The sequence below is a fragment of the Rhinocladiella mackenziei genome, assembly GCF_000835555.1.
Source record: "Rhinocladiella mackenziei CBS 650.93 unplaced genomic scaffold supercont1.2, whole genome shotgun sequence".
Lineage (NCBI taxonomy): Eukaryota > Fungi > Ascomycota > Eurotiomycetes > Chaetothyriales > Herpotrichiellaceae > Rhinocladiella > Rhinocladiella mackenziei.
In genome coordinates, this window is record NW_013550603.1 from 2791953 (window position 1) to 2805220 (window position 13268).

Below are 13268 nucleotides of genomic sequence, written 5' to 3' on the forward strand. Positions count from 1 at the left end.
CAATGTTTGCCGGATTTTCCCCTCCCCCAAAAAATATTGTGGTTTCGACCGCCTTTATTGGAAACAGACTACTGAGGAATACTCTCCTTCTCTTGATTGATAAATATGTCCAAGATGAAACGAGCAAATAAGGAGGTCGAGGTCAAGGCCTCCAAAAAAGCCAAAGTCGCCAAAGGCAATTCTGAGAAGAGCAAACCCTTTGCCGGACAGGACTTCATTGGCTTCAACGATGTCAAAGATGAAAGTACTCTGGCCGCAGGAGAGGAAGTCAAGTCGACGAAACAAAGGGAAAATTACACATCTCAGAAATATACTTCCCCCCGGAGGCCTGAGCCATATCTGAACGGTGCGTTACTGCAGGGTCAACATGTACACCAATTGTGAAGCACATCCTCGCTAACGCATGGACAAATGCAGGCAGCACATCGCGCGAAGTGCATGCGAAGCAAAAAGCGCTAACCCAAGACCGAAAAGCCGCAAAGCCGCACGCCGACTCGATCGCCCGCTCGAAGAAGATCTGGGAGCGTCTACGGCGGAAATCGCATGTTGAGAAATCCGAGCGGGACGAACTGGTCAAAGAACTGTTTGAGATAATATCGGACAGAGTGAAGGACTTTGTCTTTAAGCACGATTCGGTACGAGTCATACAGTGTGCGTTGAAATACGCTACGCCGGCGCAGAGGAGGCAGATCACGCAGGAGTTGAAGGGCAGTTACAGAGAACTAGCGGAGTCCAGATATGCCAAGTTTCTGATCGCAAAAATGGTCATGGGCGACGATGAGAGTCGAGACGCTGTTGTCGAGGAGTTCTATGGCCATGTTAAAAGGCTCATTCGCCATCCCGAGGCGAGTTGGATCGTCGACGATATATACCGGGCCATTGCGACGAAGCAGCAAAAGGCCATTATGTTGAGAGAATGGTACGGGCCGGAGTTTGTCGTGTTTGGTCACAAACACGGTGGAACGTCTGAAAAAGTGACGGCAGAGTTGTCGGAGATTCTGGCGCGGAATCCTGAAAAGAGAAGTCCAATCATGCAACATCTGAGAGAAATGACGAACCAGCTGGTGCAGAAGAAGACGACGGGTTTTACGATCCTTCACGACGCCCTATTGCAGTACTTCCTCAACTGCAAGCCAGACAGTCCGGAAGTGACAGAGTTCTTGTCAATGCTTCGCGATGACGAGGAAGGTGATTGCTACAAAAACCTGGCTTTCACGAAATCTGGCTCCCGGCTTGTATGCCTTGCTCTCGCACACGGCAACTCGAAGGACAGACGAGGCATTCTGAGGTTCTTCAAGACGCACATCAAACTCCTGGCCTCAGACGTCTACGGGCACAGCGTCCTTCTCACCGCCTATGAAGTTATCGACGATACCGTGATGACTTCCAAGGCCATCTTCTCCGAACTTCTCAGCAAGGATCTCGACAAGGAGGGCCGCGAACAAGAATTGATGGCACAAACCGGGCACCTCACGGCACGGATTCCACTATTGTATCTTATGTCGACCGAACCTCCGAAATGGCTCACGACCGACGAGAGCACGGCCATCATCAAGGAAATCCGTGAGATACGAACAAAAACCTCGAAGAAAGACCCGGAGACTCGGCGGACGGAGCTGCTGAAAGCCATCTCCCAGCCGTTACTGGATCTGATTGCCTCGAAGGCGAAATTTCTTGCACAGTCGAGTTTCGGTTGTCAATTCATGACAGAGACTCTTCTCGGCGCGATTGGGGAGCGGGAGCCTGCACTCGCTGCAATCGCGCATCTTGCGACTGAAAGCCCCGAGATTGAGGAAGCCGAAACTCAAAATTCCCACATTCTTGCCTCGCGAGGGTTTGGACGCCTGCTCAAGGCCCTGGTACAAGGTGGACGTTTTGTCCGATCCACAAACAGTATCGAACGGGTGGAGCCGCCGTTGAAGTTTCATGACTTGCTGTACATGCAGATCCAGGGCCAGGGCGACGGAGATGAGGCGATCGTCGCTTGGGCAAACGGACCAAACTCGTTTGTTGTGGTGGCGATGCTCGAGGCCGAAGATTTCAGTCATCGGGATGATCTTATCCAGCAACTCATGCGGAAGGCTACATCGTTGGATGTCAATGTCCCTGGTGCGAAAATCATATTGGAGAAGATTGGAACCGAAGTATGAGGCCGAGGCACAGGAAGAGAAAACGGGGAAGAAAGGAAAGGAGAAGTTGACAACGTAGGCACAAACATGTCGTCTAGGCGGTCGATAGATGACGTGCATTCGAGTCAACCTCGAAAAAGAAAGGACTTTGAGATCCAGCCAGCACGCGCACTTATTAATGTGACAGTTTACATGACATACTGTCGCAAAAGCCTTGGTGTCTGCAAAATGTTGCTATTTATTGATCCGCCACCATTACTCATCTTTTTACATCAGTTGTTTGCGGTCGCATGCCGCGATACCCGATGGCAGTAGAATCCGTTGAGACAGGAGCTGGAACGAAACAAACAGGAACAAGGGAAAAGTGGATGGAGGAATGGAAGGAACAAGGTTTGAGTAACGAGTCGATGGTAGAAATTGGCAGGTGTTCCTGTAGGGCCAAGCGAACGATGACGTGGAAGTGTGAAGCGGGTTCCTGAAAGATTCTGGGTGGGTTCGAGAGCTTCGATGCGCCGTTTGCGGCAGGGAGAGAACAATACGGGCAATTGTTGAGGATGCGTGTACCCGGTTTGAGAATGAATCAAGTCATAAGAGTTTGAACCAACAAAGTGTGGGAGGAGATGAATAAACGGCTAATAACGATGGGCAAAGGCCCTCCCTGCGCCCGCCACTCATACTGCTTAAAATATCAATCCCGGGCCACCAAATGATCCATCACTCACCGGCAAGCTGTCAGGTGTTCGGCAGTCTCCAGTTCCATTCTCCAAATCGCACACTGGCACCCTTCATATAGTTAACCAACATCCACTTTTGCAGCGTTCTTCTCGAGCCTTTCCTGCTTTATTTCCCTTTGTCTCGACTCTTCCATCTCTGCTTTTTCAATCCCGCCCTTCTGACCTTCACGCTCCGTCCCCAGGTCATGTTCTGTCATGGGTACACACATTTCTGAACTCGCCAACGGACATACGCCACCTTTAGAGCACATTGACCTCTCCTTTGACAACAACACAGTTGACGACTCGGCTTGTGCTTTGGTCTATAGAATCCAGCCCAAATGGCGAGAAGTCCCTGGGAAAATTGACATTGTCAAGTTCACCGACGGCATCACAAACACGGTGAGTTGTCCTCCATCTTCCAGGCACGTGCTCCTACTCATTTTTGTATCTAGCTGCTCAAAGTGGCCAAACATGTCCCAGGCCTATCTCAAGCAGAAGTTGATCAAGAATCCATACTCCTACGTGCCTACGGGAACAATACGGAAATCCTAATCGACCGGGATCGAGAGGCGAGATCACATGCTTTATGCGCAGAACGTGGATTGGCTCCTCCTCTGCTGGCAAGATTCAAGAACGGGCTCCTGTACAGATACATCATTGGTCAGGTCTGCACTCCCCAGGACCTCATCCGAGAGCCTGTATGGCGAGCTGTGGCCAAAAGGCTGGGTGAGTGGCATGCGCGATTACCCATTGACGACGCTGCTGAGGAGAGTGATGTCTCCGATGGTGTCAATGGTCATAACGTGAAGAATGAGACTCCGCCGGACGCAACCCCAGAGCTTGCGTCCAGAAGACCGGTCCCCAATATCTGGTCAGTAATGCAAAAGTGGACCAGTGCTCTTCCATGCGACACTCCCAAGCAGAAAGCTCGACAGGAGCTTCTCCAGAAGGAATTAGATCGATCATTCAGTGACCTTGACAAACAACGAGGCCCTGGATCAGGCGGGTTTGTTTTGGGACATTGCGACCTGTTAAGTGCCAACATTATTATCCTTCCTCCGGAGAACTCCTCCGTCAGTAGTAAGATGGAAGACGATATCAAGGTCTCATTTATCGACTATGAATATGCAATACCATGCCCAGCAGCATTCGACATTGCCAATCATTTCGCCGAATGGGGTGGCTATGATTGTGACTACAACATGTTACCCACCAAATCCGTTCGTCGTCAATTTCTCCAAGACTATCTCGAATCGTACAAAGCCCACAGCGACAAGCCCGTATCTGACGATATGCTCGACGTATTACTTGCCGAAGTGGATCGATACCGTGGTATGCCTGGATTGTACTGGGGCATTTGGGCTTTGATCCAAGCCACCATTTCACAAATTGACTTTGATTATGCTTCATATGCAGAGGTTCGTCTAGGAGAATATTTTGCATGGAGGGCAGAAGAGAACGGAAGTCAAGCCAACGAGAACGCAGAGATGCCCCTTCGCGAAAGGAGATGGGCGGAATCTTAGACAAACTACAATTAATGAGCGTATGAAGCGGTACGGGCTTGGTCCAGGGATTCAACATACCACGTTCATGATATTGGAGGCAAGCTATATTGTTTGATAAAGGATGGAAGTGGGCAGTTCTGAACCACAAAAGTTTTATTTTAATTTTTTTTTTTTTTTTTTTTCCCCCTCCATAGGATCTTCTCTATCAATATTTATCAATCCGATCTTGGAACCTTTTGCCGGATTTGTCTCAGTACTTTTTGAGTTTTCCTAGGCCAAAGTGTTACTTGACGCATGGTGCTTATGTGATGATAGCGACAACGTCTCTCATACTTATCCTTTTGTCTGGTGACCAATTTGATAAATCTTCGTCTTACTATCTCCCCTCCCCATGAGCTTCCGAGGTTGACTGATTGATGAAACCGAAGGTTCTCTCATCTCGAATCTCGCTAAATCCTGAGCGTCATCCCATCTCGATCCACCACCCAAGAGTCCTGCGATGACCATGCCACCCACGACGCAGTGCCGACATAAAGGGGAATCTTTCCTTCTTTCATACCCATACCCCAAACGAGTCCCCACCCTCATGTTCGATCTGTATTTTACCAGGGAACTACGAATCCACTTTGGCCTCAATCATTCGGAATTGAGCCGAACCGGGCACCTAGGAAATCGGATGACTTGAAGACCGGGCTGAGGGCTGGCCAGACCTGACCTCACTATACCGGGCCAAATATATCAACATCAGAAGTCCTGGATCTACGAAGCTTTCATCGAATACTTCCATGGTCAAACACGCAATATCAAAGCATTGACAACATCGGCATCAAGAGTTAAGGACCAAAGAACAAGGCTTCCAAATGTCAGCGAGTCATCCAAACAACATTTTTCATAACATATAACAATCCAACCGAGCTGAAGAGCAGAAAGAATCGGCGAACAGTTTCATCATTTGCATCCAAAGGTTATCGTCCGACCTCCAAGAGCATCGTCCTTGATCGCTCTCATTATCGACCTTTTGTCAAACGTCAAGCTGGAGAATCACCATCACCCAACGGTCACCAACGCCAAAACCAAGAAGGCGATGAAGCCAGATAAGAAGGAGATTCCTCCGACCAGTTCTGAAGACGGCCCAACTCCAGCTCCAGCTCCAACTTCTCCCGCTTCTCTCGCCCCTCCCTCCTTGGGCCCCTCCTGGCCGACCTTTTCACCGCCTACCCGATTAGCTACAAGGCTTATGTCCCATTCTGGCGGACAACTGTAAGTTGAATGCTCCGTACTGTCGTACGTTTGGTATTGTTTCGATCTCGTCCCTGACACTCGGATACCCCTGTCCCAGCCAATCAACAATGTCACTTTCCCTTTGCCGCGATCCTCTGCTCCTTTAGGGGGCATCATCTTGCGGTGCAGGCCCCAGCTTGACGGTTGGAGGCTAACCATGGGTGTTCTCCTAAATTCAACTAGCAGTTATATGATTCCTCCACCCGCGATTCAGCTCGGCACTGGGCGTTGAAACAAGCTGCTATCTCATCTGATTCAAGGTAGCCATGTATCACCGGGGTGAGGCATTAAAGCATTTGAGGTTGAAAATCGAAACCGCTCGAAGCGCCAATGATGACGCTGCAATTCTGACTGCTCTTTGGTTGATGGATGTCGATGTAAGCTCGGGTACCCTGCCATGCGATCTTGTTCTTTTTCTTCTATTGCCGATGGCCATCTTTCTCTTTCGGCTAACGGGACATCCAATCTTCTTGCCCAACAAGCTGCAAATGGCGACCTACAGGCTTATGCCATGCATAAGAAAGCGAAAGAGAGAATGGTCTTGATACGGGGCGGGATCAGGAAGCTCAACCCTGACTTGCATGACGAGTTGCTGAAGTGCGTATGCACTTCTTGATGGTTTTTTTTTTTGGTTGTGGCTGACCTGCAATACCTGGCCAGGAGCAAATTCTTTCTCCCATTGTCGTTATACGGTAAGTTTGTCTGCGAAGTCACCAAAGACGACCACATCCTAGTGCGTTTCAAGGAGAACGCCCCTATCAAGACCTCCCAGGCCGGTAGATGCCAGGGGTTGTCCTCAGTCATCGCCAGCAAGGGCCCCATCACCACTCAAGCGGTGGAGATTCTTCAGCGCATTTTCAAACAAATCTTCAAAGAACCACGATTCATGCGAACAGGAGAAGCATGCGGCGCTGACAATAACGACGATAACCTAACTCCTCAGCCTATCATCGATCAAGCCCCCAATGAAATGAGTCGAGTCCTACACATTACTGATGAACTAGATTCGAAGTCCTTATAGCATAGTCTCATTCTTGTGCTCTTGATCTACATTTTCAACTCCCACGATCAACCGGATGCCAAGGTCAACTACTCGATCCCATTACCATTATCATCATCACTATCCTCAACATCTTCGTCCTCAAGATACCTGTTATATTTAAAGGTTCAAGAAAGTATTTTGAATTATCATCAAGAACGCTACATATATTGAGCTCTCTACACCGCTGGGATCACGAGGCCGAGTTAACGGTGCATGCTGCTGCGTTCCAGTACGTCTTTCGCGCCAAAAAACTCCTGCGCCCATGGTCGCACAGTGGTGCATTTCCACCCAAGCGCACGCTCGAAAAACTGTTGGGCGAGGATGTCTTTGTCATCGATCTGGAACAACTTTTTGACTGTTTCGGCTGTCAACAAGTTTGCCTTACAGACACGATTGTAAGCGTCCTGGCTTCCAAACAAGATGTCGAATGTGAGTTCGAATGGACCAGAGTTTTTGCTTCGGATGGTATTGGCGATGTCTTGAAGGAGAATCGGCTCCTTGAAATTGAGCTTTTCGGTGCCTGTTTCACAAAGCTTCATTGACCCTCGTCTGTGTTCATTAGAGGAGTGAAGAGAGGAGGGGGGAAGAGGGAACGAAACTTATATACGGGCTGGCTGCGTCGTGGCCTTCATAGGGATTGTGAAGGCATGATGTTCGGACCGAATTGGCAATGCATAATGCGTGCTTGGCGCGAAGTCTACGTTCCATTTCGCAAACGTTTCTGCCAAAATTCGATGGTTTTCGATAGCTTCCTCTAATATCTGCTAATCCTCGTAGGCGTAAGAACACATTGCTGTTCTCCTCAAACCATTCCATTCTCTGAAGTCGGTAGATTATGGTAACGACAGCTAATATGGGAAGATAACATTTCGACTTCAATGACGAAGTGAGGAAATAAAGACTTCCATTGTAGATCTCGCTGCGACCTGTGCTGAATAATCGACAGTGGATTTAAGGATTGCCTGGGATATTCCCAGTAACTATGAGCCCGGATGGTTCGTAAGGTAGAATGAATTTGACATTGGAAAGTAAAATCACGCCCGGGGACTTTCCAATGAAATTTGTCGATTACTGCGTTGCTTCATACTCACGTAATAAGTCGGAGCCGACAAAGGTGACAGAAGCTGACAATGTACTTATCTCGGATTGTTTTACTGTACTGAATCTCATCCAGTAAGTTACTCTCGGTTGATGTTGGCATCTAGGATGACGCCGAATTTATCAGCAACAACATACTGAACGTGTCCAAGAATCCAACGTTATCGAACAGGAGCAGTCTTTCAACACGCCTACCAGATTTGAGGAGAAGAATTTGATCCCTTCACTATGGCTCGTGCCATGGCCTTCAGGCGATCCTCCATCAATGGTTCTCCATTCCCTCCGTTAGGCGAAGTGGGAAATCTGCCGCTGTCAAGGTATGAAGGGGCTTAAATTCCTGAAAGGAGCCCAATGTTGAAGGGCCCTTGGATCGATTCTCGCATTGCCAGAAATCCGATGACGGGTGGGTCGAGGCCGCGCCGACACGATTCCTTGATCTTTGGCCGTCGACAAGGACTCAAACAAGAAGATTCTTACATAACAAGCTGAGGAATGATGCCCAAACGCAAATCGATGTCTTCCAAGCAGTGTAAGGTCGGCGGAATCTCGTTTGGCAATGCAAATGTTGAACAATACACAGTACCTCTTCATTGGAAAAGGGTTATCAACCCTATGCAGGATATAGGGGAGGAATCGGAGGTCAACCAAGCACGTGCAAATGCTAGCAATCTGGCGGGACCAGTTGCAGAGGACAACCTAAATTCACATCATCCTTCCTCTTTCATGGACATATCAAGCACCAGTTTACCCACCACGCCGGAATGATAGTCCTTGACCAAATCATTCAGCTTCGAAAATGGATAAGTCCTAATCCTCGCCTTGACATCGTTCTGGACACAAAAGTCAAACATATCTCTCATCGCCTGATTGGAACCGATCAAACTACCGACGACCCGAATGCGACGGAAGACGAGGTCGTCTGCTGAGACGTGGAATCCTTGAGGCGGAAAGGACACCAGGACGAGGAGGCCGCCACTCTTCAACAAGGCCATTCCGTAGTCGAAAGACTGCTGGCTCTCTGGCAGGATCAACACGGCGTCTAATCCCATCTCTGACAGATTCTCCCGTCTGTCCTCTTCACCCATTCTGCGTCTGACGGTTTCCGCGCTCTCTTTCGACGCATCGACGATCGTCGCGCCAGTCTGCAATCCTTTCGCGAGCCCCAGCGCCCGTGGCGCCACATCGACCCCCGTAGTCTTCAATCCCATCTTCGTCGCAAACTGCAGCCCCAAGTGTCCCAAACCACCGCCACACCCCATAATCCCGACTCGTTGTCCCCGCTGAAGCTCACACTTCCTCAATGCCGCGTAGATCGTGAGTCCCGCACACATCAGCGGCGCCACCTCGATGGCTGACAGACTGTCGGGGATCAATGCCACCTGTCGTGAGTCGACGAGTGCATATTCTCGAAACCCGCCTGGCTTGTCACCTACCCCCAGTCCACCACCGGCCTTGGGACAGTAAACAGAGTATCCCGGTTCGTCGGGCACAGGGCCCGAAGGATTACGACACTCCAGGCATTTCCCGCACACGTGGTGACCACGACCTGGAACGGCGACACGATCACCCACTTTCAAGTTCCGGCTGGACGATGGCCCAGAAAGAGCCACCACCGTGCCGGCAAACTCGTGGCAGCCAATGTGGGGGAGAGGCGGAGGGTGCATTTTGCCCCCGGCCAAAACAGCATCCGTGTGGCAGTAGGATGCTGCATCAACTCGGATAATGATATCATTGGGATCTTCGATGACAGGAAATGGGACGTCGCGAAGGACATAGGGTGTGTTGAACGCCTCAAGCACGTGGGCTTTCATTGTGGAGGGGAATTGTCCCTGAGGCATGTTGTTCAGTTGTAACGTGGTGACAAATGTGCAAACTGGTCCAGCCCCTCGTGCAAGACTTCGTGAACGTATGATTGAGAGGAGGAGAGTATGATGGGCTCTTCAGTCTACCTGCCTAATGTGGCGTTATGATATACCCCAACTTGACAATGTGGGGGGAAGCGAATTGAGAAATCCACTTATTGCCTCGACAAGCCCCACCCGCTGAAGAGTGGCTCCGTCTGCGAGAACATCCCTCAAGCACGGAGTATGGAGATCAAGAAGCTTTGAGGGAACTAAGGTGAGGCTACAGAACCATGTTTTGAAACAATTGTATACTAGAGATACTCATTATGTTCTTCGAGCCGGAGGGCCATCCGATATTGCCCTGGCCAGTGTTTCTTGACTACTCTGATTCGCCAGCATAGATTCAATCCTCCGTATTTGTCTAGGCAGTCCCATCCGGCTTACAACATTCTGATCATGTAACACTGCTTCTACTCAACAGGTTATTGGCAGACACTTGGTTCGCGACCCTGATCAGGGCAATGTTAGAAGAGGACCCGGAGATGTCTTTTTTTCCTGTTGACTTGACGACATGAGAGAGAGAGAGGGCCACGAGCTTGAAGCTACAGTGGCGAACCCAATGGCCGTCTCCATTGAGCCGTTCAGTGAGAAGCTCCCAGGATCACCTCAGTCAACAAACTCACAAAACCGCACTGGCCAGGGTCTTTTCTCTCTATTTGCTGACTAATAGAGGTCCCATTGGGGGCAGTAGCCACGCAACCAGCGCTAGGAAGGGCCGCAAACATCCATGCTCGATGCAGATTTCCCCTACCTGGGTGTGACGTAGTCACAAACACTCTCCAAGGGCGAGAGTTATTGTGAGAAAAAGTGTCATTACACATCACACCGACTTCGCCAAAGCCCTTTTGACTATGGTTAGCCCCCCTTCCCTAGTATAATTGGACCTCACCGGACTTTTTTCTTGACCTCGATCGAAGTTTTGAGGCATCCCTTCGTTAAACGTCAAATTCTTGAAAATACCGAATCGGCATGGCAAAGATGGCCGGGCTAGAACCAAACACAATTGAAGGGTGAACGGGCAACAGTGAATACCTTACGATACAACTTCTACCCCCAGATCTTGAGGCCATCTAGGTGTATCCTTCCCATTCCCTCGAGTGCCGACATTGTACTTCAACTCCACCTCATCCTTGTCGAATTGTATGATGGGTCTCACGGTCCGGATCACTGCATCAATTGCACCGCTGTATCTGTCTTCAAAGAATTTTGGGTCGAAAAGTTCGGCAGAGGAATTGCACCGGAGCATCTCGATGTACGCGGGAACCAGAAATGGCATGTTGTGGTAACACCTGAAACATATCGGATTAACCGAGGAAGATGACAGACACAGCGCTGACCCAAGGGAACGCAGGAGAGGCTGGACAAAGGTCGTAGTCACATACCTGAATATTTTTTTACCATGTCGCGACCACACGTCTTCCCATACGTGAGCGGGGTACTCCCCGACACTCTCCACGAGCCATTGATTGTAGTAATTCAAGGCCAAGTCCACTTTATAACTTCCTCCCTTGTCTGCTCGACGGAGCAGTGCGGTCAGAATCGCGACCACACCGGCGATGCCGGTCATATAGTCGCTATTTGGGAACACTGGAGTGACCGGTTCTCCATTCTCTAGGCCCATGGCCTTGCCAAAGGCCCAAGAAACTCCAGTGCAGGCATCGGAGATTTGCTGCCAGCCACTGCGCTGGCTCCATGGTCCGTTCCATCCGTAGCAGTTCTCGCGCGCTGATATGATTCCTCGTTCTCGTCCCGAAGAGGCGACAAGATCGATGATGGCCTGTTGACTGAAGCCATATTTATCGAGCACGCCGGGTCGATAGCCTTGGATAACCACATCGGCATCAAGGATAAGATCGCGGAGCAACTTTTTCCCTTCCTCGGTCTTGAGATCCACACTGGAGTTCCATTTGCCCCAATTCAAGTCAATGTGAAGGTAAGAGTAATCGACGAGATTCGGCGATGTTACCCGCATGACAGATGCCCCTAGTTCCGCCAATCCTCGTGTGACCGCCGGAGCCGCAATAACCCGTGTTAGATCTACCACCTTGAGACCTGCAAGGGGCCGTTTGCTCGACGTCTGTGGGCTGTCGGGCCACCAGGAAGGCGGATGTGCCGGGTTAGGAGCATCGTGGATCTCAAAGAGGGCGACGTGTGCGTTTGCTTTACCGTGTTCTGAATCTCGGAAGGATGAGATGGATTCGCAAATCACGCCTGCCTGTCCGTAGACGTCTGTCGCAAGCCGTTGCATCTCCTGACTATCAATCTGTGATAACTTCTCGATAAAGGGCGCGCGAGCTTCCTCCCATGTTGTTGCTTTAGAATCCATGGGAAGGCCAATGCTTTCGAGTGTGGGGTTGGGATCCATGCTCCCATGAATATGGAAATACCGGTGGTCCTTCGTCTTGTAGATGCTCGTGGCGCAAATTCGGTGCCGCGACGATTGCATCTGTCGAAAGTCATAATTGGGTATTTTCGCATCCAGTCTCGCGAGCTCCGGCCCTGCTAGAGTACCTGGAATCGCATCCTCGGTATCGGGGTAGACAGTGTAGAGTAAGGTGGACATGAGAAAAAGGCTGGCGTGATCTGTGTTGATGGTGGCGCCGGACAATTTGGTGCCATATTTCTTTTCGACTAGCTTCGCGATCATGCATGCTTCCAACATTTTCAGGGCCGTTGCCGATTCAGCGAAGCGCCAGTTGATCGGAATGCTGGGAGAATCATTGCCGACCAGTTTGATCCTGCTAGCGAATGCGAAAACATCTTCTGGAAGCTGCAGATTATGAACAGTCAGAATTGGGAATTCTAGAGTCTTTGGATGTACATATTCTCTTTGTCCCCGACAGCATTTGGGAGACCTGCAGAATGGGAATGCCCGGAAACAATTACCCGGTCCAATCGTCCAGGCAATTGGGACTTACAAGGCTTGTTAGTTTAGGATTGTTGGCAATGCCTTCAATAAACACCTTTCCCGCCTCTTCAGGAACGGAATAGAGCCCTAATGGGTTCGGGACAATCATCCTGGACCGAAGTCTCTAGATGCTAATGAAGGCTGATAGAAGTTGATGTGCCCTTCTCCTGTGGTTACCTCCCAATTGCGCGCCGGGATACAGGAGGAATGAATTTGACAGCCGCCGTCGGCTGATGAAGTGGACCTGGGTTAAAAAAAAGGGGGGAGGACCGGCTTTTCAAATGTAAACGATCTTCGAGGGAAACCGAGGATCCTGCAACCTTGGAAAGACTCTGCAGTAAGACGATGGGAATGGTTTCAACTGATACGGAATAGCCTTCGGAGCCCAGCCCGAGATCTTCAGAATCGGTCCCGGGCGCCGCCTCTACGCTTGGTGCTTCTGACATGCGTGACTTGGGAGAAACTGTAGCGGCCCAATAGAAGTCAGATCAGTGAGTGAATCTTGAAACAACATACAGCGACAATAAGTCCAGCGCTCTCAGCATCATTCTACGGCAACAAACGCTTCACCAACGGCGAGTATGTCGATTCGATCTGCAAAGAAACGTACACCGTCCAGAATCCCAAAGATAGATCAGTTCCGTCCGATCATATGGCCATCGCTGGCGACGATGATGTTGAAACA

At 50.0% G+C, this 13268-nt stretch overlaps 6 protein-coding genes across 6 annotated transcripts; 3 read left to right on the forward strand and 3 right to left on the reverse strand.

Annotated features, from left to right (window-relative positions):
* Positions 1-105: 105 nt before the first annotated feature.
* On the forward strand, positions 106-2150 carry Z518_02788 (uncharacterized protein; the record flags this gene model as incomplete). The annotated part of the gene is made up of 2 exons (XM_013419814.1): positions 106-346; positions 418-2150. 2 exons carry the CDS (start codon positions 106-108, stop codon positions 2148-2150), a joined length of 1974 nt encoding a protein of 657 aa, XP_013275268.1.
* A 908-nt stretch (positions 2151-3058) lies between these two features.
* On the forward strand, positions 3059-4368 carry Z518_02789 (uncharacterized protein; the record flags this gene model as incomplete). Its single annotated transcript, XM_013419815.1, has 2 exons — positions 3059-3244; positions 3298-4368. 2 exons carry the CDS (start codon positions 3059-3061, stop codon positions 4366-4368), a joined length of 1257 nt encoding a protein of 418 aa, XP_013275269.1.
* A 1660-nt stretch (positions 4369-6028) lies between these two features.
* On the forward strand, positions 6029-6652 carry Z518_02790 (uncharacterized protein; the record flags this gene model as incomplete). Its single annotated transcript, XM_013419816.1, has 2 exons — positions 6029-6228; positions 6292-6652. 2 exons carry the CDS (start codon positions 6029-6031, stop codon positions 6650-6652), a joined length of 561 nt encoding a protein of 186 aa, XP_013275270.1.
* Positions 6653-6876: 224 nt separating this feature from the next.
* Z518_02791 (uncharacterized protein) lies at positions 6877-7381 on the reverse strand (the record flags this gene model as incomplete). The annotated part of the gene is made up of 2 exons (XM_013419817.1): positions 6877-7222; positions 7281-7381. 2 exons carry the CDS (start codon positions 7379-7381, stop codon positions 6877-6879), a joined length of 447 nt encoding a protein of 148 aa, XP_013275271.1.
* Positions 7382-8478: 1097 nt separating this feature from the next.
* Positions 8479-9609, reverse strand: Z518_02792 (uncharacterized protein; the record flags this gene model as incomplete). Its single annotated transcript, XM_013419818.1, has 1 exon — positions 8479-9609. One exon carries the CDS (start codon positions 9607-9609, stop codon positions 8479-8481), a length of 1131 nt encoding a protein of 376 aa, XP_013275272.1.
* Positions 9610-10708: 1099 nt separating this feature from the next.
* Positions 10709-12692, reverse strand: Z518_02793 (uncharacterized protein; the record flags this gene model as incomplete). Its single annotated transcript, XM_013419819.1, has 3 exons — positions 10709-10964; positions 11058-12445; positions 12594-12692. 3 exons carry the CDS (start codon positions 12690-12692, stop codon positions 10709-10711), a joined length of 1743 nt encoding a protein of 580 aa, XP_013275273.1.
* Between the last annotated feature and the right edge of the window lie 576 nt (positions 12693-13268).